Raw genomic sequence first — 27,675 nt, 5'->3', positions numbered from 1 at the left:
GGGTGCCTGTTTTGTTCAACCTAAATTTGCCGTGTGTGTGTGTGTGTGTGTATGATAGTGGGTGTCTGTTTTGTTCAACCTAAATTTGCCAATGAAATATTTTGTTAATAAAAATGTTTTTCTCCTTTAAAAAAAAAAAAGAAGAAGAAGAAGGGCGACTGGGTGGCTCAGTCAGTTAAGCAACTACCTTCGGCTCAGGTCATGATCCCAGGGTCCTGGGATCAAGCCCTGCATCGGGCTCCCCCTGCTCTGTGGGGAGCTTGCTTCTCCCTCTCCTTCTGCCTGCTACTCCCCCTGCTTATGCGTGCACTCTCTCTCAAATAAATAAATAAATAATCTTTTTAAAAAAAGCTATATTCAAAGGATTGGGATGTGAAATCCATATTGCTTACCAATGAGGAGTCCCAGAATGATCAGTAAATTTACCAGGACCCTACTGAGAAGGTGGGGCCCAGAGACTAGGCAGTTTTTCATTATATTAAAATACGCCAACATGTTTTTGGCTGTGTTTCAAGTGGATACTTTGGTTCCCTCACTTTCCAGCTTAAGAAAATGCCCAGCAATTTCCATGGTGAATTCAAAGTTATAGTCAAGGATGGGATACACCAGCTTCCCAAGGTCAAGATGCCAGAAAATGCAAAGCCAAACTCATCTTATACTGACTTAGTCCTTAGGTTTCTTCATTACCTTCTAAACCTATTGGCCATATCCCCACCTCCAATCCTGAAGCAGCACTTACACGTTTGACATTTAAACAGGTATTGATCTACTTGTCACAAAGTTTATGCAAGGTAAGTATCTAAGACCTCACTTTTGGAATTAGCAAGAAGTGTGAAATCTTGATCAACAGAATCTCTACTTACATTGAGACTGAAGGGTCTACAACAGAGATAATCCCTCTAACACACGGTCATACACTTGGGCTAGACTCAGCCAATCACATAAGAAATCTGTGTTCCTCTTACCAACCGTTGACTTTTGAAGTCATGAATCCTGGAATTCTTTAGCTGAATTATTTCAACAAGGAGGAGTCTTTCCATGGGTCTCTGAAAGTTGCCTCAGCTGACCCAAGGAACACAAGTTATAGCAGGCAATGACTGTCTCACACTACTTGGACCAGTCCAAAGCCTTCTGATTTGTAAGCTGTAAGACAGTTTGTAAGACAGTTTTTAACTGTCTTTTTGTTTATCTTTTAGCAGCAAAATACTGAAGAAATACAAATGTTTCCCTATAATTCTGTCACCTAGAAATGCAGTCTTGTCCTGGGAAAGCCAGACTAAAAATGTCCACACATGATAAATGTGTTCCTCTAGTAAATAAGATTTAGATAAAGAACTTAAGAACCAGGATGGATGAATAGTACTGAGAACTAAGCCACAGCAGCCTGGCAAAAGGCCCCTCCTCTGCCCTGAAGGGATTATTGCCTCCAGCTAAAAGAATACTCAAACTCCATTTCTTGTCATGGTGGCATCTCTATTTCAGCTACCACCTGCCATGGCGTCCTTTTTCTCTCTCTCCCTTCAGGTACTCATAGCTCCCATAACAACAGATCTGAGACATGGAAGCCCTAATCAAAGATGATTAGTTCCAGATGACTACAAAACAAAGCATGTCAAGGTCAGGAATCATAGGCAGGAGAATATGATACTCACTCTTAACAGCCTGTCACCCTTAAAGGGTTTTCATTATATTTAGATCTCACAAGTCAACACAGCATCCCTCAAGTGATGTTTAGCCTCATTACTGACTTGTTTATCTTTTTGAAGACAACTGTCCTAAGGTGTTTAAAAGGGGAAGAAAGAATTGGTCAGTAAGATGATGGATATAATAAGGTAGAGGAAAGATAGAAACAGGAAGATATTTAGTCCACCATCTCCACCCCCACATACAAAAAAGTCTTCTGTCCAACCACCTTTGTTTTACAGAGAAGAAAAGTGAGAGATCAAGAGAGGAAGTGACTCTTCCCAGGTCTCACAATCAGTAGCAGAGTTGGGTCAATGGAGATGATCAGGGCCTCAGTTCTCAGTGCTTCCTCTGCTAAAAGGTAGGGTCTCAATAAAAGACTAGCTAAATCAACAAAAGGGAGTGGCTTCTTTGAGAACATTCTAAGCACAGAAATTATACTGCCCTAGCCCCTTCTAAATGCAGGCTTCTAGGTATGCCAGGAGCATTCAACAGCAGATGTGACAAACAACCCTCACAAAGAGGCGGGATGAAGTCCAATGACACCAAACACGGTTCCTCCCTCTCCAAAGCACAAATAGTTTAACATACCTAAGCCATTCAGGAGGAATAAGCCAGTCCTCTCAATATCCATTAAGAAAAACAAATTTAAAAACCCACAGACCACTTTGCAGTCTATCTAGCACTTTCATATGCATTATTGTATCTCACCCTCACAACAGTCCCATTTTCCCAGTAAAGAAACAGAGACCCAAAGAAGCCTTGCCCCCCACCCCCAATGCCCCCTCCAGCTCACAGCTGGTAAGCAGCAAGGCTGATAGCTGAGCCCCTTTCTTCCAACTCCACATTCAGTGCACCTACTTGTATCCTCCCTCCACCCAATGTTATTAATGATAAAAAGCCAAACACAACAGTCGCTCAAAGAGCTGACTGAACCACACCCTCTAGCCAGCTAAACAATGACTAAAATCCTTGCTGGAACCCAACACAGGCTCTGCCTCCCCAGAATTTCAGGACTGAGCATTTTCACGGTAGGTTCAGACCCAGGCCTGCCTTGCTATCCTGCATGAACTCTGGCCTGATCACATGAATCACAATAGTGTGGCTATAGCTGGACCTGTCAAGTGCATTAGGCTCTTGGTGACACAACCCAGCTGTGTGGGCAGGTTCCTTACAAGAGTGCTCCCAAACATTCCAAACATTGTGCTGCAGAACTGGAGGGAGGAACTGAGCTGCACGGGGAGCTGGCAAATCTGACAGAACTTTCCATTCTATATCTGCACTTTTGCACCAGTAAGGCAGTTTAAAAACTGGTTCCCAAAGAGCGCACAGACCATGCCTTAAAGAATACACTAAAAACCATCAGGAGGTTCCTTCTGAGAAGTTGGAGCAAAGTGGGGAAAAAAGAGAACTTCAATTTCAATTTTTACCATTGGCACATATTAGTTTCATATTTTTGAAAACTAGTTCTACATTAAATTTAAAAGCCATAATGACTTCCCGGGACAGTCATGGTGACAGAGAAACTGACACTAGACAAAGTAAACTAATAACACAGAAGAAAATCACTGTAAACAAAAGCTTTGGAAACACTGATCTAGACATGAGACCTTTATAAAGCAAAATAGAGACTCATTTACAAATTGTGTGAATTTTCCTTTCACAGTAATAGAAGAAATGGAAGAATTTTTGGAAGACCAAAAAATTTGTTAGTACTTAGGACTTTATGCTAGGCATTTCCACATATTTTATCTTATTTTTTTTTTAAGATTTTATTTAATTATTTGAGAAAGGGAGAGAGAACACACTCAAGCTAAGGGAGGGGCAGAGGGAGAAGCAGGCTCCCCACAGAGCAGGGAGCCTCACGTGGGACTCAAACCCATGGATCATGACCTGAGCCAAAGCAATGCTTTGTCAGAAAAGGTAGCTGAAAGCACACTGTAGTCTAGGAGTCAGATGCTTAACTGACTGAGCCACCCAGGTGCCCCATATTTTATCTTATTTAATCTCAATAACCATGGAAGAAAAGATATTATCCACAAGTCATATCCCGGGAAATAGAAGTTAAGGAGCTTCAAACAGCTGCACAGCTACCAACTCCTGGAGCCTAAAGATAGAAAGGGCCAAGCTGGAAATACAGATAAATCCTCTAAGAACAGCCACTACTGCATGGAAAAGGACAATCTGCACCTACAGAAAGCACACAGAAAGAATGGCCTGGTTCTGACAATCACTTCAGTTTTACTCCTAGTGTGGGTCACATTCCTCCTATGAGGTACATGTGTGTGCAGTCCTGTGTTCCATATTCAAAGATGATGGAATGGATACACTATCAACAGGACATGAGCATAAAGAAGTTTCACAAAGTGTTGATGGATTGCACTGATCCACCCCTTTTCTCTCTCAGCCCTCCTTGACACCTAAGGCTCCGTTTGAGAGAGGACTTCTGGGGCAGCAGCAGGGAAGACTGCCTTCCACGAGGCACAGGGCCTCGGAACCCTGCCATGCTTATAGTGTGGGCACACCCACAACTCCAAGTTCACAACAGCCATTCTCTAAGGTCTAAGTCCTCTCATGTGCTTGATGTAAGGAAGAGCAATTTAAACATAACAATAGCTAGTTTATTAATATTTACTGAGCTTTTATTAATGCAGGAGATATTCTGCTAAGTGCTTCCCATGTATTGTAACTCAGTTAATCTTCACAACAACCACCTCTCAGGTTAGGTGCTATGACCATCTCTAGGTCACATATGAAGAAACTGAGATTGAAGAGTGGTTAAGTAACTTACTAGAGGTCAAATTGTAAGGAATAGAGATAAAACTCATCAATGAGCCTATCATCCCAAGTCCAGGCTCATAACCACTATGCCTCTCATTAAAATATGTTTCACATCCTTTTTATCAAGCATTCTCTTTGCCCTTTGTTATTAAAGCTATGAAACAAAATATTCAATTAGAAAGAGGCTTTTTTTTTTAAATACTGATGGCCAGGTAAAATAAATAACATTATAAAATACTAGAAATATGAATTTAAAATTATGAACTTAAACACTGTTATCAAGGCAAGAAACTTCAACTTCCCCAATACATACCCGCAAATACATCTGTTAGAATCAGCTGACTGTCCTGGACATTCAAACGCCAGAGTCCTCACGGGCTCCCAGGTGTTCAGGAATCCTTTAACCCCAAGCATCTCAAGAATGGACCAAAAAAAATATCAACACACTGGGTTCAAGTTCCCTCCTTTACCACCACTGACCTTATTTATGAATATGAAACAAGAGAGAGACCTTCTCAGAGATAAACTGTGGAGCTGAAATTCCCTCAGTTCCAGAAAAAAATATTCCCTATGCCTTTTTTCTTTAGATAACCAGCTAGCATTTGAAGTTTCAAACCTAATGCTAAAATCTAAGACAAATCATGTTTCTACACTAACAGCACAGCCAACTTTCCCTTTAGAGCAGTGACACACCAAAATTTAAGAGTGACAGCCTTGCGCAGTAGTCAGAATGGACCCCACTAAATGATCAAGCTCAAACAAACTGGTAACCTTCCAATGCCTGGATTCAGTTTCAGAAAAGGTAGCTGAAAGCACACTGTAGTCTAGGAGCACCAAGCTATGTCTGACCACCTCAAAGAGCAGCACAACTCTATTAAGGAAGAAAATCTCATCCTGTCCAAACATTACAGACCCTATAACAAATACACCCTCTTCATTTTTGTCAACCTTATTTAGAATATATATGAATTATCATTTTCCTAAGTTTCTGAGAGTTTCTTACGATGTTTTCCACTTTAAATAAAACAGTTTAAAATCCAAGGAATTTTTCTCTAACTACAATTATATATTATCCAGTACTGTCTAGGACCAGACAAAGAAAATAAACTGAATTCCAGTTACCTCCGTCAGCAAACAGTCTGCCCATAATTTTATCAGGAATACAAAGAACATTCTCCTGTTCCAGCTGCTCAGCAAACCTTCATGTTCAGCAAGGCCTCTTTTAATGTACTTATACAGCTGCTTCTGTTGGGAGTGCGAACCGCTACACACTGGCTCTGCAGTGACATTCTCCCCAAATGCCACTATGTCCCTCAGGGGCTGAGGGATAAGAACTTGAAAGAAGTGAAAGGAGCCCTCCCTCCACCCCCTCTGCCTAGCCTCCCCTCTCAACAGGCAGCTTCCCTCCAAAAGATCTGCTTCAAAAGTCCAGACCCAGTGAAGTCACACATGACCTCACAAACCTCCAACTTAACTCTTTAGAAGCCAGGCGGCAAGCCGACAACAGGGAGAAAGGGCAACTGTCTTAGCTGATTTGGAGTGGTTGCTCTTACAGAACAAAGAGAAGTTTGTCCAACATCATTTAACAAAAAGAAAAAAAACAAAGTAATTTCAGCATTGTTCTTCCATAACAGCACTTAAGGTTTTTGAAGTACTGTTTTTGAAGACTATAATTTCTTGCAGCACACACATTCTGGACCTAAAAGAATGACTGAAATAGGAAAAATAAATCTAATTCATTTATATTATATAAAATTCACACTTAATCTTATGTGATTTGTGTTTCCTACTTTCATTCCTAGTTTTGATTCTGGTTTTCCGTTATCGTTAATGTGAAAATATTCATTTGCCCTGTTGTGGAGTCCTGCCTCAGACAACCAGAGGTAGACAGGCGACGCTCACAGCGGCCAGACACGGGCCACACACAGAAGTCTCTCAGAAACCCGGAGCTCCGGAGCTCCAGGCGTCCGACGAGCGCGCGGCCACCAGACCCAGCTAATGGATAACAGAGGCGCAGCACTCGGTGCCCCTCTGGGGAAAGGACGGCAGCCTTCTACTTTAGTTTCTTTCCCATGCTTTTTCTTTGGGCGCCAGCTGTTTTTGTTGGGATATCGGAATTATTGTCGGGATATCGGAATTATAAGGATTAGGAGGTAAAATACCTAAAAATCACTTTATAAATAGAAGTAGATAAAATTACACCCTCTCAAAGAAAATGTAATATGCCCTTTCAAGAATGCCTTGGTTCACCCAGAAAATGATTATAATTTACTGTCCAGCAATTTTATTCCTAAATATACACCTCGCCTAGAGGAACTCTCCCGTAAGCGCACAAGAAGCCACAAATTAGAATGTTCACTGCCATGCCATTTGAGATAACAAAAATACAAGACAGCCAAAGTGTTCATAAATAGGAAAATGGAAAAGTAAATTATAGTATACATTCATACAATGAATACTATAAGCAAATAAATAAATTAGGACTTTATGAATCAGTTAAGAATGAATTTGAAATGTTGAGCAAAAATGTGAGTTACAAAAGGAGAGATGAAGGTAGCGTTTATATAAGGTTTAAAAACGTGAAAAAACACTAGTGTTGACAGATGCACGCCCATCTAGGAATGACAAACACCCACAGGTCATGGTTACCTTAACGAAGAGAAAGAAACGAATGAGACCATGGAGGCATTCATGGGAGTTGGCAATTCATCTGCAATGTTTATTTTTTAAATTGGCTGGTGAGATCACAGGTGTTTATTATTTCCTACTCTTTTTGGTATGCCTAAAATGTTTCAGAAGTTGTAAAAAGTCAACTCATAATGGCTGCCTTTGAGTGTAGCAGCACCTGTTCAGTCTAAAAAATTAACAGAAGAGGCAAAGAGGATCACAGTTCCCTCAGCTCCTAACTCTCAAGTCCCCAGATCCGAGCACCTGTTACTAATTCTGTCTCAGTTTGGCTCCACCTGGACAGTCACCCTGCCCACTCCCCCATGATCATCTACACACATCTACCTCTGCCTTCAAAACCCACCACAAAAAGCGGCACTTCCAGAGGGCCTCCACAACACCTCATGCCAGAAGTAGCCCCAGTCTTAGAACCTTACGTCTGGCTCGGCAGGCCCGTACTAGAACTATTTGTGAAATTTTCTTATCTGCCTCCTCTCTGGAAGACACCTAGTACCTAGTAGAGAGCAGCTGATAATTAAGTTCTTCGTTAAGCAAAAACCAAGTGTCTGGTGTGTGCTGGCCCCGGTAACAGAGGTTCTGAGTCTCAGAACTGAAGACTTGAGAAGATCACTGCCTAAAAGGAGAGATGGGCCCATACCTGACTAAGTACAATATTGCAGGATGAACCCTAAAACTACTGTTAAATGAACGCTGAGTGTGAATAAAGAACTTTTATGATTTTGTTTTGCAATAATTATTCAATACCTCTTATTTTCTCTGTACTAAAAATTTTATACTACTATTCTAGACTAAAAAAATGTCACCTTCTTTGTGTTGAGGTGGAGCTGCTAAATAGATAATTATAAAGACAGTAAAACAGTCATTAAAAATCCTCACCTTCAAGTAATCCAAGGCTCTTAGAGTTCTTATTACAGATATACAACACCTTTGTCGATCTGACCACAGCCCATTCATATCAGGTGACTTTGAAAAAGTTTTAAAGAAAACTTTTAGTTGAAGCAGTGTTATTACTGATAATAACAGCCAACATATTTTGAGTACTCATCAAGTGGAAGTAAATTATTATCCCTTTTCCCAGATAAGGAAGTTGAGGTTTAGGGAGATAATTCACCAAAATTTGAACCAAAGCAGTCTGACTTCAGAACCCACACTCTTTATTAAAAAAACCATACTGTTTCCTACCAGGAAAATGGATCAACCCCTCTATTTCTAGAGTAAGGATGGGCACCCTATGATCACTACACCAAAGATGAAACAAGAAATCATTTCAAGTTCACGGCCAGGACCACTCACTTTTACAAACCTCTGTAACAGTAACCCTGCTTACCTGAGAACAGGGGCTGTCTTACTGGGCTTTGTATTCTGCCTCTAAACAGTTTTCACAGCATCTCAAACTTTATAAAGTACTTATGAATCACCTCGGAATTTGTTAAAACACACATTTTGATCGAGTAGGTCAGGGGTAAGCTCTGTGGTACGTATTTCCAACAAACTCTGAGAGGTTGACAGCCTAAGCTGACAACAGAATCACCTGGGAATCTTTTAAAGCTATCACTGTCCAGATGTCACCCTACACCAACAGAATCAGAATCTCTGGAGGTGAAGTGTGGGAAGTCGGAATTTTAAAAAGTCCCCTATGTAACTCTAATGTGAAGTCAGGTTAGAAAACCCTATTTAGAGCTTTCCTACTTTAGCTTGGTCCGTGGACCACTGTCCTAGACCCGTGCTTCTCAAACTTCATTGTATACATAAGCCACCTGGACATCTTCTTAAAATGCAGATCCTAATTTAGTGGGTCAGGGGTGGGGCCTGACATTCTGCACTTCTAACAAGCTCCCAGGTCAATACTGCTGGGAAGCAAGGTGGTAAGTAGAAAGATTAAAAATCTCAGTAGTGGGCGCCTGGGTGGCTCAGTTGGTTAAGCGACTGCCTTCGGCTCAGGTCATGATCCTGGAGTCCCGGGATCGAGTCCCGCATCGGGCTCCCTGCTCGGCAGGGAGCCTGCTTCTCCCTCTGACCCTTCCCCCTCTCATGTGCTCTCTGTCTCTCTCATTCTCTCTGTCTCAAATAAATAAATAAAATCTTAAAAAAAAAAAAAATCTCAGTAGTTCAGTGTGTGTGATTTATTACGCTTTCCTTTCATAATTCTTAATTCAGAGACCAGGAGAATACTGCAGACGGAGGTTTAGGTACAGGCATATGAAATAGCATATGGGTGCAGGGATTATAAAGGTAAATCATTTATCTAACACTGGTTTAGATGTAGTTTAATATTAATCCTCATTAGCATTCATGAGAAAGATTATATTGAACATAATTTGTAGCATGGCCACTCGGGTACTGGGTATTAAGGCTCTGCTAGGAGCTTGAGCCAATTTAATACAGACTCTGTATATCAGTTTATAGAAAGCTTATGAGATCCACGGTACAAAAAGAAAAAAAAAATATCAAAGCACTGGAAATGTACCCATTTTGGGTTCTGATAAACTGGTACTCCTATGGAAAATACCTTCAAAGAACTTTATTTCTCCTTTTTCTTCTCCAAACCACAAATCAATGGGTAACATTTCTCATCCAGTACTGCAAATCTTGTGTTAAGTGACCTCTACTGAGAGGAAATGTTATTGCTTCCTTTAAAAGTTAAATATTGCACTGATATATGAATAAAAAGATTGCTGCATCATCCCAACCAGTTACAATATTAACAGCCAATCCAGTTTTTATTTAGACCTGCGACTGTCCTTGTAATTAATATATATGCCCCAACATCTTTTATCATTTGAAGTCTTTTAATATGGTCTTTGATAAAAGATCATCCACTTCAGTGAGCATCCCGCAGCACTCCTCAGTGTAATATCCACCATTATCCAGGGCGCATTACTTTAAGTTGTAAACTACAGAATTAGAATGTTTCTAAGAAACCCTATTTCAAATCCAGCACCATTTCCTGAAGTCATGACCAATTTATACAAGAGGCACTCAACAAGTACTAAGAGCCCAAAACCACCAGAGCCAGCCAGGGCCAGGACTATCTGGGAGGAACTGAAAGAACATCGATGACCAGAGCACGTAGCTTTTACACCGGGCCCCCTGATAAACAAGGTGCTGTTGGAGAAATGAAGCCAGCGCAGAGAGCTGCCAGGAAAGTCACCTTAGGGGCTATTTTCTACAAATATGGACTCAGAAAGACGCACAAGCAGCACTCTTGTGCTCCTGTGTGTGCATCTCTGCAGTGGCCTCAGTGCAGCCCCCACCCTTCAAGAGTTTGCTCATGTCCACAGCTGCGGGCCTCACCTCTAAATGGTGGCTCCAAAGTCCCTGCAACCAACCTTCAATCTCATATTCCCACCAGCATTTGTACATAAAGCACCATCACTCTCCTCAAATTTAACCTGTTTAAACTGACCCCACTACAAGCTATTCTCCCACAAACGCTGCTGATCTCCCCACTTCCTATTACTTCTGTCATCTAAGCTTGAAGTCTCACAATGATTTTGACTCAGCCTTCATGTCCTACATTCAAACATTCGCCAAATCCTTGCATTTTTTTTTTCTTTACCAGGCTTTTCTTACCTATTTTCTTATATCCCCTAGACTATTACTCAGAATACTACAAAACTCACAACAGGTTTAAAATAAATATCCACCAACTAGAACTTAGCAAATTCTTACAACAAACTATAAATTGAGTGGTAAGGTTATTTCCATTTTACCAATAAGGAATCAGAGGCTCTCTGAAGTAAAACAACCTACCCAACATGAGGCAGCCAGTAAAAAGGATGACTTGACCTCCTGGTCTTCTGATTCTAAATCCCCATATTTATGCCACCCTAGACCTCCTGGTCTTCTGATTCTAAATCCCCATATTTATGGCACCCTACCACAGTGCGCTGTACTTTATGAAAAGAAGTGAGATTTCAGGAAGTACAGTAATAAGTGTGCCAGGCAGCTTAGAGCTGGGAGGACACTGCTGGCAGCCCAGAGGCTGGTACATGGTAGAGTGGCATGGACATAAATTTTGATTTATCTCCTACTATGTACACCAGGCATTGTCATGCCACTTGATTTTCTTTTCTTGATTTTTGTCACCTGATCAATTTCATTTGCTTTTCCTTCCTTTACCAGATAGGGATTATTCATTGCATTTTATACTTGGAAAGGCTCCCAGGTTTTCTATAATTACTCAAGATTACATATCTAGTAAGTAACCGAGGCAGGATTCAAACCCAGGTATGCCTGGCTCTACCTAGTAGAGTCCACATCACTTATCACTGAGCAAGAACCCCTTTTGGTAAATAAAAAAACAAAATCCATTATAGCTGCTAGAAAAGCAGAAAAAAGAAGCTAGAAAGAAAAAAAAAAATGAGAACCCATTTTCTGCAGAACTAGTTTTAAAATGTAAAAGAAAAGGACTAAAGAGATTACTGGAGCAACGGCTACCTTATAATCAACCTATGAGACAGCAGAGCTTCCGGCTTCTAATGATAGAAGAAAAGTTGGGTACTCAGTGGCCTGCCAGGTCTCTAAAGATGATTTCACAAGATCAAATCTTTTCCTCGGTCACCAGCTTAACTAATACCATGTTATTTTAATTTCTTATTTTAATACTTATACATTATATTAAAATGCCTGCAGGTTTTAAGTTGGAATTTCAAAAAAATTTTTGAAACCACACTTCACAAACTTCTGTATTAATCCTATTTCATGTGACTTTTTCCTAGACAGAAAGACACTAAAGAAAGAGAAAAACTGAGGAAAGGGGATACTTTTAAATGCCGGCATTCCATTTGAGAAGGGGAGGGAGAGAACAAGAGGAAGGCAAAAAGCCAAAACTATCAAATTCAGAGTGGACCCAAGACTGGCTGGAGCACTCTCCTCAGGCATACCAGTTGCACGCAGATGTAATTCACCTCCTCTGCTGTACTCCACATCCTGAGCAGTATCTGAAAGAAAAACTAGGAAGCTGACATAAAATATATCCATTACACTAAACAGGTGATTTTAAAAAGCAGTTTTATATATTTCAGAGAACCAAAAGAAAGCTCCTGCCATATTACTGTATTTGATATCTCTCTTTTCCCATCTGTCCAAACACAAGCTCAACAGAAATGGACAATATTCAGCTCTCTTAATGGTTACAGTGACAACATTTGTGCCTTTCAGTCTTCAGGTCAGAACTTACTGATTGGAGTTGTAATCATCAGATGATAAGCCAGCGAGGGAGAAACACCCAGACACAAAGGAACCCATTGGAACATGTACAACTGTAAGTCTCTAATTATCCTTTCTAATTTTGGAGCCATGTGACTGGACTTCACACAGCACTGCTGACCCTATCAGCCTGAGTGCTCTGTAGCGGACCACAACGGGAGGGGATGCTCCTCTTTGCTCCTTCATTAAAATATTGTGTTACATTCACAGGGTGAGCTCTTTCCTGACTGACACGCAGCTCCCTTGCCAATATTCAGTGTTCAGAGCACTCAGAGCACCTGAGAGAATTTTACTATTCCTATCCAGGTTTAGTCCAGGGTCTTAAGAATTGTTTTCACCTTATAAAGAACGATCTATTTGATATCACAAAGGTAAATAATGCTTTAAAAGACAAATAGGGAGCACATGTACTCTTTGAAAATGTCCCTTCCGACCTCATACTAGAATATTACAGATTTCAAATGTCTTATTCTCTGAGTTAAGTGGTGAGAGAGAGAGTATCAGGGAACACCAACCCCCTCTGGCCACCAATGCGTGGCTAAATCCAAGACTGGAAGATGTTGCTGAGACAGAACTAAGTTTTGCTGAAGCGATACAACATCCTCATCACTGTTCCCAAACATTTGCACCTGTCTTTAAAAAGAAGCCACACAAGAGAACAGTGTCATCCTGCATTCAAAAGAAATCACTGTCAAGTACTGCTGCTGAAATCACCTTTAATGACAAAGTAAAGGCACATATTGAAGTAGAAAAAGATTTTAAAACATACCTAGGCAATGCCAAATATATTTTTGTTTTGAAACCAGTAATAAATGGACTCTGGAGCCTGACTACCTGGGTTCAAATCCTGGGTGTGCCATTTACCACCTGTGTAACTTTGAGCAAGTTACTCAGTTGTGCTATGCCTCAGTTGCCTTATCTGGAAAATGTGAACATTAATAGCTTCTTTCTCCTGGCTTCTTATGAGAAGTATGCACCATGTGTTTACTAAATAAAACCTATAGGATGCCTTTGATATAAAATTGTGCTCAGAGACAACCTAAGTAATCTTATAATCTTTTCTACTGGCTGAGACCTAACATTTTATACATTAAAATCAATACTTCAACAGAGACGGGGTTAATTTCTTGGTTCAGGTCTAGCTAGAATCAAAGAAGCATTATCAGGGAGATAGTCATATCATTAGTCACTAGTCATATCATTAGTCATATCATCCCCTTTCCTTTGAGCCTTCTTCAGATTCCCTTTATTTAATATGGTCAGACCCCCCCCCCCCCAGTCCACTGCCAATGGAACAGCAAGGCTGGTGAATAGAGACAAAATATTAGGCATGTGCACTTGTTTTATTTAGCACTTTACTTATGTAAATGTCACATTTATTAATAAAATTGGAAAAAAATTTTTCCCTTGAATCCTAACACTTTGACCCTCAGTTTTGGTTGAGGGAAGTCAATCAGGTTGGCAACTGTGCATTCTAATCTGGATTTCCTTAACAGGCTCAATAGTCTACTTCCTTACCTCTCCAGAAGAATGTTTTAATGTAGAAGAAATGTTTAAAAGCCTGCTCATTGATTACTTAAAAAATTTATGGAGACATGTTCATTATCAATTTGGTAAATTTTTTCTCAAACACACACACCACCACCACCACCACCAAGTTCTACAATTACCAACTCAGACTCCTGGTACTATAGACCTATGAATGAGAGAAATTAGATTTAGAAGAAGAACAAAGGTATGAGACCAGGCAGCCTAGAAGAGTGAATGTATCTGGTCTAAGAGTCAGACTATTTGAATTCTGGTACAGGATCTCTCACCAGGTAAATCCATCCCACCAAACTGGGACTCGGATTCTTTACCATAAAAACAGGAAAGATTATCTAAGGCCCCTTCGAGCTGAAAAATGTCATAATTCTTCAACCTACAATTCTTCTGATGCTGCAACTTGAAAGCACTAATAAGGCAGAGAGGGTAAAGAAAAATATAAGTCATTCCAGTTTCTTTAAAATTTCTTAGGATCATTGAGCCCACTCTATTTTTTTTAAGCTGAATAGAGACACATATCATAAAACAAAACCTCTTCCACCTATAATCATTTACTATCTTATGCCAACTCAAAGACCACAAATAGATCCATCCAAGTCACCAGCAGGGTTCAAGGAAGGGTAGAATGACCACCAGTTCAGGAATCATGAGGAAGAATGCCAGAGCTGGGAGAGAAGTTTGGGTGGCACATCTCTAAGATGCTTCTCATTCAGTACTAGAATTCCATCTTATTTTTTTAAAAGTTTTAATTTAAATTCCAGTTAGTTAACATACAGTGTATTATTAGTTTCAGGTGGGTGTTCAACACTTTCATTACAACACCTTGTGCTCATCATACTAAGTGCGCTCCTTAATCCCCATCTCATCCATCCACATAATACAAATAATATATATTTTTTGTTAAAAAACAGTTGATTTAAATATCTGTTCTCTCTCTCTTTTTGTTTTTGTTTTGTTTTGGGGGCAGGGGGGTTTTGTTTGGATTCTTTTTGTTGTCATTGCTGGTGACTCGTGCCTTTTTTTAACAGGAAAAACAAGTTCATTATATTCATATTTTTTATTTGTATTTTCAAGACTTTAAACATTTATGTTTAAAAGTGAGACGAAGAATAATATTTGGAAACTGATTCTTGAAATAATGCAAGTTTATAATGTATCCCAACTTTCTGACATAGAAGATTTTTTCTATAGTGAACTCCCGTGGGCGTTCTCCAAGTATTAACCCCTGGATGATAGGAATTGGCTCCTGCATGCACACATGTACACACCCCCACACACATCTATCTATACATACTGGCTTAAGCCAAACTCTTGTCTTGCAGATGTAGAAATTGTTGCTTTATTTCTCTGATAAAACTGGTTTTAGACAAAAAACAGGGATAATCACTCTCTTAGATCATGCTAATGTTAATAGAGAAGATGCATTCTTTTCTTTCTTCTATATGAAACTTGAAATGAGGAAAAGCAATTCTAGTATAAATCATGCAAGCATTATAATTACTATATATAAGAAAATCCAAGAAGATTCAATCACTGTATAGAATGGTAAAGTACCAACTCATTTCTTCTATCAATCATATTGTTAAATAAACTGTGCGCCAAAAGGCAAAAGGGTGGTCCTTCTTGAATTCATGTACATGGTATTAACACATGGGGGGACGGGGTTGCTCTGAAAGTGCTGTTGCACTCCCTACTCCCTATTTCACCCATCTCCCTACCCACCTCCCCTCTGGTACCATCAGATTGTTCCCTATAGTTAACAATCTGTTTCTTGGTTCGTCTTACTACTGGCCAAGATCTCATGGTTTTACAGTGCAGGTAACGAAGCTTTGTCTTGAGATGGACTGAAGTATACTGCTGTCTAAATGTAAGATGCTAAAATCCTGTAACCTACGATAATTCTCTTCCTTAACTATATCTAACTCTGTCCTACTAAAAATGACTGGCACCTTTGCTGGCCCCAATCATGACTACTTCCTATTCCAAGTAAGCAGACCATACATTTGATAAAACTTTCACCTAATTCCTTCCTGATCTGATTCGCTGATGTTCACCTCTTCTTTTTATTTACTTACCCTCCCTGTAGTTTCTACAACAAAGCCTCTCAGTCACAAAACCTCTCAGCAACCCCAACCTATTTTGGGGCCTGTTATATAAATAACTTCAACTCACCCCAGAAAGTTGGACCGAAATTTTAATAAAATTATCTGTATGCCTACACTACTGCATTTTATTACAACTTAGTTATCAGAGATGATGGTGAAAAAAAAGGACAGAAGAGTAAAGCAAAAAGGTCCCCCCTCTGAGGGGAGGACCACCCTCCTCAGAAACATCTTCCCCTCAAAGATCCCCTCCAGAGACACCCTCCCTCTCAGGGACGCCGTCCCTCTCAAGAGATGCAGGAAGTCTAAATGTGGACTTAGCAGCCAAACCAATTCTGATTCACAAAACCTTTACTCAAGCTCCTACTTTATACCAGGCACTATGCTAGTTGCTTAAATCTATATTAACTCTTTAATATAGCCACATAGCATACTGGGTATCATTAACCCCATTTTGACAATAAAGAGAGTGGGTATCAGAGAAAATAAGTGGCTTGCCCAAGTATTTCAGACCAAGGTCTTCTGCTTTTGAGACTAGGGATTTTTTAATTATCTCACTAGTTATCCAAGAAGTCAATCAACATCCATGGTCCATCTCACATGGCAATGCATAGCTGCAATGCTATAACATGCCAGTCTTGAATGTGTTCATCCAATGAAATCTAGAAAATGCTCAACATAAGATGGACTGCTCACTAAGAGAGGCTCACTGGAAACCTGTAACATGAATACTCACTTAAAAAAAGCACTGACACTTTTTCATACAGCTTTAAAATAGTTTATCTCCATTTAACCTCCCCTCCACCTCTCCCAACACACACACTCTGACACACATTAATTCAGGAAAATTATATTAAAACCAAATTCACAAAATCGTTTGAAATTTAATATTCCCTATGCATTGATCAAGATGCTAAATGACAAGTAAATCACCTGAGGATGATGAACAAGAAGAAATGAAATGCTGGATAATCCACAGACAGACAGGGAATCACTAAATGACAGGTATGGCACATATAAACAATGTAATTTGTCATCTTAGCTCCCAGATAGACTCAAATCCTAAAGTAGAGAGAGGAAGTATTTACAGCCTTGACCAAGTATCAGCTCTACCAAGCATTCATATAATCAGATCCTTCCCCCACCATCTCAGGAACAGGAAGAATGCCCGAAAGAGCAGGACCTCACAGAGCAAAGGCCTGGAAGAGACTCTGGTGCCCAGCTAACCCAACACCCTCAATTTGCAATTAAGGAATTTCTGGTGTAGTCAAGCAACCCGCTTCAAGTCATCAACCACTATCAGTGCCAAAACAGAAGTCAACAGCTCTCAGTGTTCTTTTCACAGCACCATACCATGGCCACCAAAGCTGCACCACGAGAGATGACACCTACTCCTCACCCACGAATATTTGCTTAGGATCCAATTTACATACTGTAGTCCAGGAAACATCACCAAATACAATAACCACAGCTTGCCAATTTAGCAAACTGCTAGGGTGTACTCTGCCTGCCCCTAAAACCCAAATTACTTTCTACTCCCATCATTCACTTATATCCACAGAAATTGGCCAAATGCTGCTTAGATATATTCCACACTCAGATCTCCCAAAGAGAAAATGAAACAAAAACCACCACATGAAATTAATGAGAATAGAGCTAGTACCTTCCCCAGAAAGCAATCTCTGGTGTGCCTTTCATGTAGATGGAGTCACTGGTGTCATTCAGCCCATTGGTGATCCCACTAGAATAGCCCATCACTATTCCACCATCTGCTGAGATGCTCAGGACATCTTGCTGTCCTGCCACCGATGTCCTGTCCAGGAACTGACTGCCTTCCTTAATGCGCTGCTGTATCATTGGAGTTAGGGGCATTTCAAAGCTAAAGTAGCTATCAGGTTCTGAATATAATGTCTCCAAGGACTCAGCACTGTAGTATAAGGAAGTGTTGTCCAAAATGGTTTCAAACTGGGAGCTGTACACATCAGTGGAGTCCTCTGCATACCCAGGCCCAAGGATATCATCATCTCCTCCCCTAAAGTGCTCCTCTTGCTCAAGAATCCTGGAAAGGAAATAAGAATAAAGAATTTCAAAATTAGGCTAATACTCTTTTTATTTTTTCCCCTTCAACCATATAAAAAAGATAATATTCTGTAAAGCTAGCAATTATATTCTTTGGGCTTATATTTTAATATATTTCGAAAGGAAGATACCATGGAAACATATTCGGGTTGACAAACCTCTTGGCATACATGTGCTACACTACCCTCTAAATAATTTATATGGTTTCACACTAGTTTCCCAGTATGTGACTCTATCTGGTCAACTAAACTCCAAATAATAATTCAAATTATTAGCAGCTACTGTCATCCTCAATTTTAACGGACCCATAAATATATCATGTAAACTTAATGGAGTAAAAATACACTAAACTTTCATCAGTCTATTAATACTTTCTGATTTAAAAAGAACAAACGCCCTCAAGAGGATGAATACATTAGAATCCAAGGCTCGCCCCCTGCTGACAACAAGGCAGCACTGCAGAGAGATTTCAAGCCCAAAATTAGAGAGCCAGTGAATGACCTTTAAAAAAAGTTGTTTTTTTTTTTAAAGCCAACAAACATGTTAATTCCAAGGCTAACCAAAACAGTGAAAACCTATAAACAACTTACAATTTAATATACATGGGTAGAGCACCAACTAATTAGTATGCAGCATTCTGTTCAAATATTAAAAATGAACATTAGGATAACTAAATAAAAAATTTAAAACTCAGTAAGAGCAAGAGGTCAAGAGTTAGAAAAACCTGGAGCTGAATGATGGATGTGCCAATTACCAGCTATGTCACTTTAGAAAACTTTACTTAACCTCTGAGCCTCAGATTCCTATAAACAGGAATACAATAAAAATAGAAAGAAAACTACCTCGTAAGTATCCATATTCCTAGGTATTATGAGGACTCACAATCAACAATACAGTTGTCTCTGTTGTTTTTAAATTACAAAGGTCTACCATGTACCAAATAGTATTCTGGGTTTATATCTCTAAACAGCTTCTCACTGCTTATGGAATAAAATGGCAAGTTCCTATGAGGAAGCTCCTCCCTACCCCTCCATACTGACCCCCCACCCCCCCAACCCTGCTTCCCTGTGGTCCAGCCACACTGCTGTCCAACTTGCCTTTGTCTCACACAACTCCAGGAAGCACGTGTAGTCAGGCAGCCCTCCTTTACACATGCTGTTCCCGCCCTCCCTGGAGTCTTTTTCCTCCCGGTACTCTGCCTGGTTAACTCATACTTATTTCTCAAGTTTCAGCCTACTTATTTCCACAGAAAGGCCGCCTCAGAGCCATCAACTGAATTTAAGTATTTTTTCTAGTATGTCTCTCTTCCTCTACTTCACAGAACCTACCACTATTTATGATCCTATAATTATTAATATGTTTATATGGTCAGTGTTTATCTTCAGCAGTAAACTCCATGAAGGCAGTGACCACAGGCCATTCTCTATTTTGAACATTCTTTTATGTCCAGCATCTAGCAGGGTCAATAACATCGTAGACAATCAAACACTATTTGTGGAAAGAGAGAGAGAGAGGAAAGGAAGAATGAATTAATAATATGCAAAAGTGCATATTCCAGTGGGAATATAATTACTGAGCCATGTGCCACATACCAAGGCTGCTTGTGAGGGAAGTCTAGAGATTTTATGTGTTGGGGGTGGGGGGGGGGAAGGAGTAGAGAGGAGGAGTCCTGATAACCATCCTAAAGGAGCATCACTCTAGATGGATTTGTTAATTAACTGCAGAGGAAAAGGCATTTCCTTACACAAACAAAAACCCGACAGCCTTGACATAGATGTTCTCCCACATAAACTGAAAAATGTGGTGTTCTGAGGACTGATGGGAGAAAAGATGGTACAAATTGGAAATGAGAGTATACAACAAAGCATTCTGCCAGAAGGAGCACTGCAATCAGGAGAGGTGAAGAAAGCTGGGTCCTGTCTTCCATTTATCCAGGCTCTAAGCTGGTGCAGATGTCAGAAATGTGTGGAAAGATCAGGAAATACCATATATGTAAGTTGACTTATCAGGCCCAAAATCAAAACATGTGCTACTTGGGAGAAGGGATTCTCATGTCAATACCACAAACAACTGAATTATAAAGTCTACTTCTGACCTCCTGACCTCCTTTCTAAACCTAGGAAACTGAGGCAGCCCGCACCCAAAACCTCTGCATTCACACGTCTGCAGCTTGTGTGCAGGCACTGGTGTTGCATCCAGAAGAAGTGCCTAAGGTAAGATACAGTTACTGTAGGATATGTCAAGAGTCCAAATCTTTTCATATTATCAAAGATAACTGCGGGGTATTGTATATGTAGCTATCTTGACGCTGGAAAACTTGAAACCTGTCAAATATAAAAAATGTCAGAAATGGATGGGTTCGCAGTTTCTCCATAACTCTGCCTCCCTAGTCTATGCCTGATGGACAGCTTTACAACAAGATCACTTTAGTATCTTCGGGACTTAGAAGGAATCCAGCTTACAGTAACTTCTCCTGCACTCTATGATAACAAGGCCCCAGGAAACTGTGTTGAGTTCTCATAACCAAGCACAGGATGACGGTCTCCTATAACGTGTACCAGGCATCAGAGACAGCAGGATGACTATGGGAGCTCACCTTCCCTTGTCTCTCTCCAGTTCAGGTTTCTTCTCAGGATGTTCTCTGTTTTCCTTTAGGAAGACCTCATCCTCTCCACTGTCGACAAGAGGCAGAGGGGAAAACGTCCCTGAGCTAGTGTCTGGCTTCTCTGATGAAGCGCTCCAGGTTCCATCCCAAACACTCTCTGTCAAACCAACTGAATTATACAAACCAGCAGATGAGAGGAGATGGCTTGGCACGTTGGAAAACTCTCCGCTTTCAGGAGAGGTCGGCCTTTCCAATGGGATCTCAAAATCCACAGGGTGCTGTATCTCTCTTTTCTCCCCTCCTGTCCACAGTATTTCCACCCCTTGAAATTCCACATGTTTGACCCGGCCGGGGCGTCCTGTGGAGCTACCTTGGTCAGACCTTCTCTCCCTCAAAAAACCAACACTGCCCGCAGAAGTATGGGTCGCTGCTGGGTTCCCCAGAGAGGAGACCGGACGAGCGGGCTCCTGCACACGAAGAGCCCCTTTTCTACCATTATCAGTTATCTCGGAAAGCTCTGCCTGAGCCTCTCCAGTTAATAGTACAGTCAGATCCTTCTGGGTGCTCAAATAAGAATTCTCCTCAGTCGTAACTTTAGCTGAAAGAGGTATATCTGGTCCTTTTCCTTGGCCAGCAGGAAATAATTTGTTGGCTCTGTGTCTCTTTGTTTTATGAAGGGCAGTATCCAGCTCCCTCTCCACCTGCTGAACTGAAAAACTAGAAACAGCATCTTTGTCCAGTACCTTTGTAGCCTGTAATGTTCCTGAAGCTATTCTGGCTTCTGTGGCTTCCAGAGTTGAAATCAAAGAGTCAACGGGTTGTAAACTTTGTTCCTTGAGGTGACTTTGAGAGAGGGACTCTCTGACATCTTTTGGTCCTTCTGTAACACTGTCAAGCCCAGAGTGGTGGCCATCGAGAAGCTGGGCCCCCTGCTGCCCCTGTGGGCCGCCCGGCAGAGACTCTGTATCAAACCCAAGAGAAGTTCTTAGGCCTTCTCCACTCTCCTCCATGGTCCCATATTCTGGAAATTCATTTGTGACATTCGGTGGCAGTAAAGTGCTTCCTCCATGATCACCTACGAACAGAACAGAATAGACACATAACTTGTTTTGAACAACAGGTTCCAATGTATATTAATAAATAACAACACATATCAGGTACTCAATAGTCCTTGTTTGATTCTTTCACTGTCTCCTGCCCCTCAGCCACCCAACAACACATTCTTCTCATAACTTTGCCAGTGGTCCCTTCTACTTAGCTTACATGAGGGTAAGGGTTTTAGTACAGAAGGAGGCATCTAATGACACACGCCATCTTTCACCATTTTGATAAAGTCCCACACATGCAACTCAGTTGCTGCACATGCAAAAAGGGATTAAAATAAAATCCGTACCACTTGCCGTATACCACTTGTGAAGCAGTAACTAGAATATTTATATTGGGCATAAAAACAAAGAGCCTTATGATCCAGCCAACAGCATTTGTGCAGTGCAATCTCCGAGACAGATATGATCTATTTAAAGTCAGTAAATATTTTTTCAGCTGGAAGCCTCCCCTTCACTACTGGATTTCTATGGGGAAAAAAGGCTTTCAGAACATCCTTGGAGAATGAGAGTGAAGTCAAAATGGAATAGGACACTTAATGTGTTAAGAAAAATTTCCAGGATCCCAGCTGCATAAAACCTAAATGTGTGTTATACAGAACCCCAATATATGAAGCAGTAAAAACAATAATTAGTACATATTTACTGCAACAAACCAAATTTACATTTTCTTATTAAAATGGCAGTTGGTGAGAACAACGAAAATGTTCTGATGAAGAAAAATTTAAACTGGGAGTTTATGGATAACAGTTAACAGTTCAATCAGCTCTGATAATCCAATTTCCTTCTGAATTTGGTTTTGATTACTTTGTATGAAGAAAGTCCTCATCTACACTAGAAATGTAGTGTACTCACTTTGACAACTTTATGAAAGAGAACATTTGTTGTTGTGTTGTTGATATTTTTAAAGCACTGTGAACCAGAAGCTTCCTACTTAGTGAAATATTAAATATCTGAATATATACACTAAAATGACAGGGAGGACTTGATTCCAAGGCATGCATAAAATGAGGTTAACTTGGAAACATGAGTTAACATATGGTATCCCACAGTATGCAAAATATGATGAATAGTAATACATCTGAGAGTGTATACTAATGTTCCATTTTTTTAAGTAATTTGAAATATATTTTTTAAATTAAATTTGAATAAGGTATGGATGGAACCCAACAAGCACTTCTCTGTGATGGCAGTACTTATAATACCTTCATAAGACAGGACTAAGAGAATGTGGCTTGCTGAAATCTGAAGAGGGAGCATCTCTTCAAATCCTGACTTTGAAACAAAGACAGTTAAAAACAGTAAGATCTCTCTTACTAGGGTGGCATATTGAGATTTTTTTCCTCTTTGAAGATTCAGTGGTTTGTAATCTGCTCACTAAATTATACCATTACCACTGTCTAATTCCAGAACATTTCACCACCCACCCAAAAAAAAACCCCATATCCATCAGCTGTCACTCCTCATTGCCCTGTCTCCTCAGCCCCTGGTAATGAGCAATCTACTTTCTGTCTCTACGTATTTGTGTATTCTGGACATGTCATAAAAATGGAATCATATAATATGTGGCATTTTGTGTCTGGCTTTTTTCACTTAGCACAATGTTTTCAAGGTTTATCCACATTGTGGCATGTATCAGAACTTCATTCCTTTTTATTGCCAAACAATATTTCATTACATGGATATGACATAGTTTCTTTGTCCATTCATCACTTGATGGAATTTGTGTTGTTTCTACTTTTTGGCTATTAGGAATAATAAACATTTGTATACAAGTTTTTGTGTCTACATTTATTTTCAATTTTCTTGGATATACACCTATGAGTGGCATTTCTGGGTCTCATGGTTATTCTATGTTTAGTGTTTGAGAAACTGCCAGTTTTCCAAAGTAACGGCACCATTTTATATTCCTACCATCAAAATCTGAGAGTACCATTATTGTCCATCTTTTTTTAATTCTAGCTGTCCTGGTGAGATTGAAATGGTATCTCACTATAGTTGTTTTTTTTTTTTTTAAGATTTTATTTATTTATTTGACAGAGAGAGACACAGCGAGAGAGGGAACACAAGCAGGGGTAGCGGGAGAGGGAGAAGCAGGCTTCCCGCGGAGCAGGGAGGCCCGATGTGGGGCTTGACCCCAGGACCCTGGGATCAAGACCTGAGCCGAAGGCAGATGCTTAACAACTGAGCCACCCAGGTGTCCCCTCACTGTAGTTTTGATTTGCATTTCTCTAGTGACTGATATTGAGCATCCTGTCATATACAAATTGGTCATCTGTACATTTTCTTTAGAGACGTATCTGTTCAGATCCTTTGCCCATTTTATAATTCAGTTACTTATCTTTTTATTATTGGGCTGTAAGAGTTCTTTATGTATTCCTGACAGAAGTTCTTTATCAGATATATACTTTGCAAATATTTTCTCCCATTCTGTGGGTTGTCTTTTCCCTTAGTTGACAGTGTCTTTTGAAGCACAAAGGTATTTAATTTTGATAAAATCTAACTTACCTACTTTTTTCTTTCGTTGCTTGTGCTTTTGGTGTTATATGTATCAAATTATTGTCCAAGATCACAAAAATTTATTCCTACGTCTTCTTCTAAGAGTTTTACAGTGTTAGCTATCACATTTAAATCTTTGATCCATTTGGAGTTAATTTTTGTATATGGTGTGAGGTAGAGATCCAACTTCATTTTTTATGTGGATATCCAGTTGTCCCAACACTATCTGTTGAAAAAAACTATTCCTTCCCCCACTGAACTCCTTGATACCCTTGTAGAAAATCTGCCTTGATACCCTTGTAGAAAATCAACTGACCCTAAGTGTAAAGGTTTATTTCTGGACTCTCAATTCTATTCCATTGAGCTAGAAGCCTTTCTTGTAGCTGGTATTACACCATCTTGATTATTATAACTCTGTAGAAAGTAAAATCAGGAAGTGTGAGTCGCACTTTGTTCATCCTTTTCCAAGTTGTTCTGACTACTCTGGGCCCCTTGCATTTCCTATATGAATTAGGATCAGCTTGTCAGACAGCTGAAATTTTGAGAGACTTGGGTAAATCTGTAGAGTACTGGAATCTTAACAATATTACTATTACATCTTTTGATCTATGCTACAGACTGTCTTTCCATTTATTTTTCTTTAATTTCTCTTAGCATTCTTTTGTAATTTTAAATGTACAAATTTTGCATTATTTTTGTTAAATTTATTCCCCTCAGTAGTTTATTCTTTTTGATACTGTTATAAGTAGAACTGTCATTTTAAACTTGCATTTTCAGATTATTCATTGCTAACACAGAGAAATACAATTGGTTACCAGCCCTTGCAAGAAGTCACCTCTCCCCTTACAAATATCACTGAACTTATATCCTGCAACCTTGCTGAACTTACAAGTTCTAATAGCTTTTTTGTGGATTTCCTACATACAAAATCATGTCATCCATGAAAATAAAAAATTTCACTTTTTCTTTATTATCTGTCTCCTTTTATTTCTTTTCTTTCTTTTTTTTGGCCTAACTGCTCTAGCTAAACCTCTAGTACAACGTTGATTAGAAGTGGTAAGAGCAGGGATGCCTGGGTGGCTCAGTTGGTTAAGCGCCTGCGTTCAGCTCAGGTCATGATCTCAGGGTCCTGGGACTGAACACCAAGTCAGGCTCCCTACTCAGCAGAGTCTGCTTCTCCCTCTGCCCCTCCCCCCACCCCCGGCTCAGGGGCGAGCACGCGCTCTCTCTCAAATAAAAAAATAAATTTAAAAAAAAAAAAAAAAAAAAAAAAGAAGCAGTAAGAGCAGACAATCTTTTCTTGTTCTTAAACTTAGGAGAAAGCTTTCAGTCTCTTACCATTAAATATAATGTTAGCTGTGGACTTTTAACAAATGCCTTCTATCAGGCTAAGATCCCTTCTATTCCTAGTATGTCGAGTGTTTTTATCACAAAATGGTGTCGAATTCTGTCAAATGCTTTTTCTCTGTTGAGATGCTCATGTGGATTTCATTTTTTTTTTCTAGTAACATGGTGTATTACATTAACTGATTTTTATATACTGAACCAACCTTCATCCCTGAAATAAATCTCACTTGGTCGGAGGGTATAATCCTTTTTATATGTTGCTAAATTCAGGTTTCTAGTATTTTGGGTGAGCAATATTGGTCTGCAGTTGTCTTGTATTATCTTCACCCGGCTTTGGTATTAGGGTAATGCTGGCTTCACAAAATGAATTGGGCAATATCCTATATTGGCATCTGTTTATACCTTTTACACTTTTTTAAAACATTTTTTATGTTTTATACTTTTTTTGAGCTCTTAACAGTTTTCTCTCCATTAATCAGTTTCTTCAGCACTTTAAAGCTATAAATTTATTGTTAATATGCAATGAAAGAAAAAACTGAATAATCCAAAAAGATAATTTCCTTTCTTTAACATAGTAAAAGAGCTTAAAATGCATACAGAAGTACTTAGTCCACAGTAGGAAGTATTTCCTTTAAATTTTAAATGTTCTTCATTATTTCTCTAAGCTAGATATCTTTTCAAAATTTCAAGGACCAAAGAATATAGAATTTCAAAGGTTGAAGGGATTTAAGAATTAAATCAGCCATCTAACATTAGTTAGGTGAGAAACCAGGCTCAACTGAATGATATACTCTACCAACCTGACACAACAAATAAAAAATCAGAGCTTTTCTATTCTACCTCTACTATGCTTTACATCCCTCCCCGCCCCTCCACCTTTATTGGTAGTAAGGTACCCTAATATGTGTGTCTTCAATCTTTTCCCTGAAATTTAAAAATCTTCTGAAATGGTTAACCAATGCCCAGCCTCATTTTCCCATTTTGTTCCTAAACCAAAAATTATGTTGCTTTAATTTCACACTGCCTACAGAATAAAGTCTAAACTCCTTGAGCTAGAAGTCCCAATCCCAAACCAGTCCCAATCTATCTTCCCCAAATTACTTTTTCTCTTGTTCAACTCTTTTCAAATATACTATACTATTACTTCTCTAACTGAAGAAGGGATACAGCACATGAATACCTTGAAAAGGTTCTCTCAAATATATACTGGAAATTAAGTTAACTATATATACATGCCTTTGCCTTGCTCAATCTCTTTTCCCCACAGGACATAGTTTTTCTTCCCATCTCTAAATGACCAGATTGTTTTCATCCTTCAAGACCTAACTCAAATCCCGTTTCTCTAATTAAGTCTTCCCTTAATCACCAGCCCTTGCAAGAAGTCACCTCTCCCCTTACAAATATCAAGAGAATCTTAGCTGTACGTTACATATAGTAGTAGAAATACATGAAATAAGTGGACATGATGTTAGCTCATATTTTAAAGCTACAAAAGGCAATAATTTTTAACCTATCTGAAGTGCTTTAACAAAACTGCCCATAGTGACCTTTGAAGCCATACATATATTTAACATACCAAAGGGAAATCCGTTCAACAAAAGGAAGAAAAATTACACTTTATCATTCAGGAGTCCACTTTGCTCTAACAGTTTAAACTGCCACCTGTAAAACCACCACTAAAATAAACACGGCACACTAGCCCAAAGAGAAGTGACCATAAATAAATCAAGAAAAGACGCCTCAAAGGAATTAATCTCTCCATCCTATTTTTAATACTTTTCATTAAAATGTACCACATAAAGGAGATGGCAAATGCCTCAGTTGTGGGAAACAGCTTGTGATATCTTGATATAACAACTTCACAACTGGTCAAAGAAAGTGAGACAAAAGGGAGAAGGACAAAACCAAAACCCTGCATGACAAATAGCTTGCTTTACTATTCCAGTCAGTTCTCCTGTTCTAAGTTTACTGTTCTAATAAGTACTATTCTAATAAGTTTTGTTTACTTTTTAACTAAATAAGGACTAGCATA

General features: G+C 39.5%; 1 protein-coding gene across 1 annotated transcript in view; it reads right to left on the bottom strand.

The window, feature by feature from the left end:
* Positions 1–27,675, bottom strand: part of PSD3 (pleckstrin and Sec7 domain containing 3) — a 440,689-nt gene that overhangs the window by 375,754 nt on the left and 37,260 nt on the right. Inside the window, exons 3-4 of the mRNA XM_021681565.1 lie at positions 20,686–21,769; positions 17,674–18,069 (exon numbers count right to left, since the gene is read on the bottom strand). Coding sequence (XP_021537240.1) covers positions 17,674–18,069; positions 20,686–21,769 — 1,480 coding nt within the window. The remainder of the gene's footprint in view (positions 1–17,673; positions 18,070–20,685; positions 21,770–27,675) is intronic.

The sequence above is a fragment of the Neomonachus schauinslandi genome, chromosome 2 (genome assembly GCF_002201575.2).
Source record: "Neomonachus schauinslandi chromosome 2, ASM220157v2, whole genome shotgun sequence".
NCBI classification, from domain to species: domain Eukaryota; kingdom Metazoa; phylum Chordata; class Mammalia; order Carnivora; family Phocidae; genus Neomonachus; species Neomonachus schauinslandi.
The sequence above is the reverse complement of the archived record's forward strand: the minus strand, read 5'-3'. Positions and strand labels throughout refer to the sequence as shown.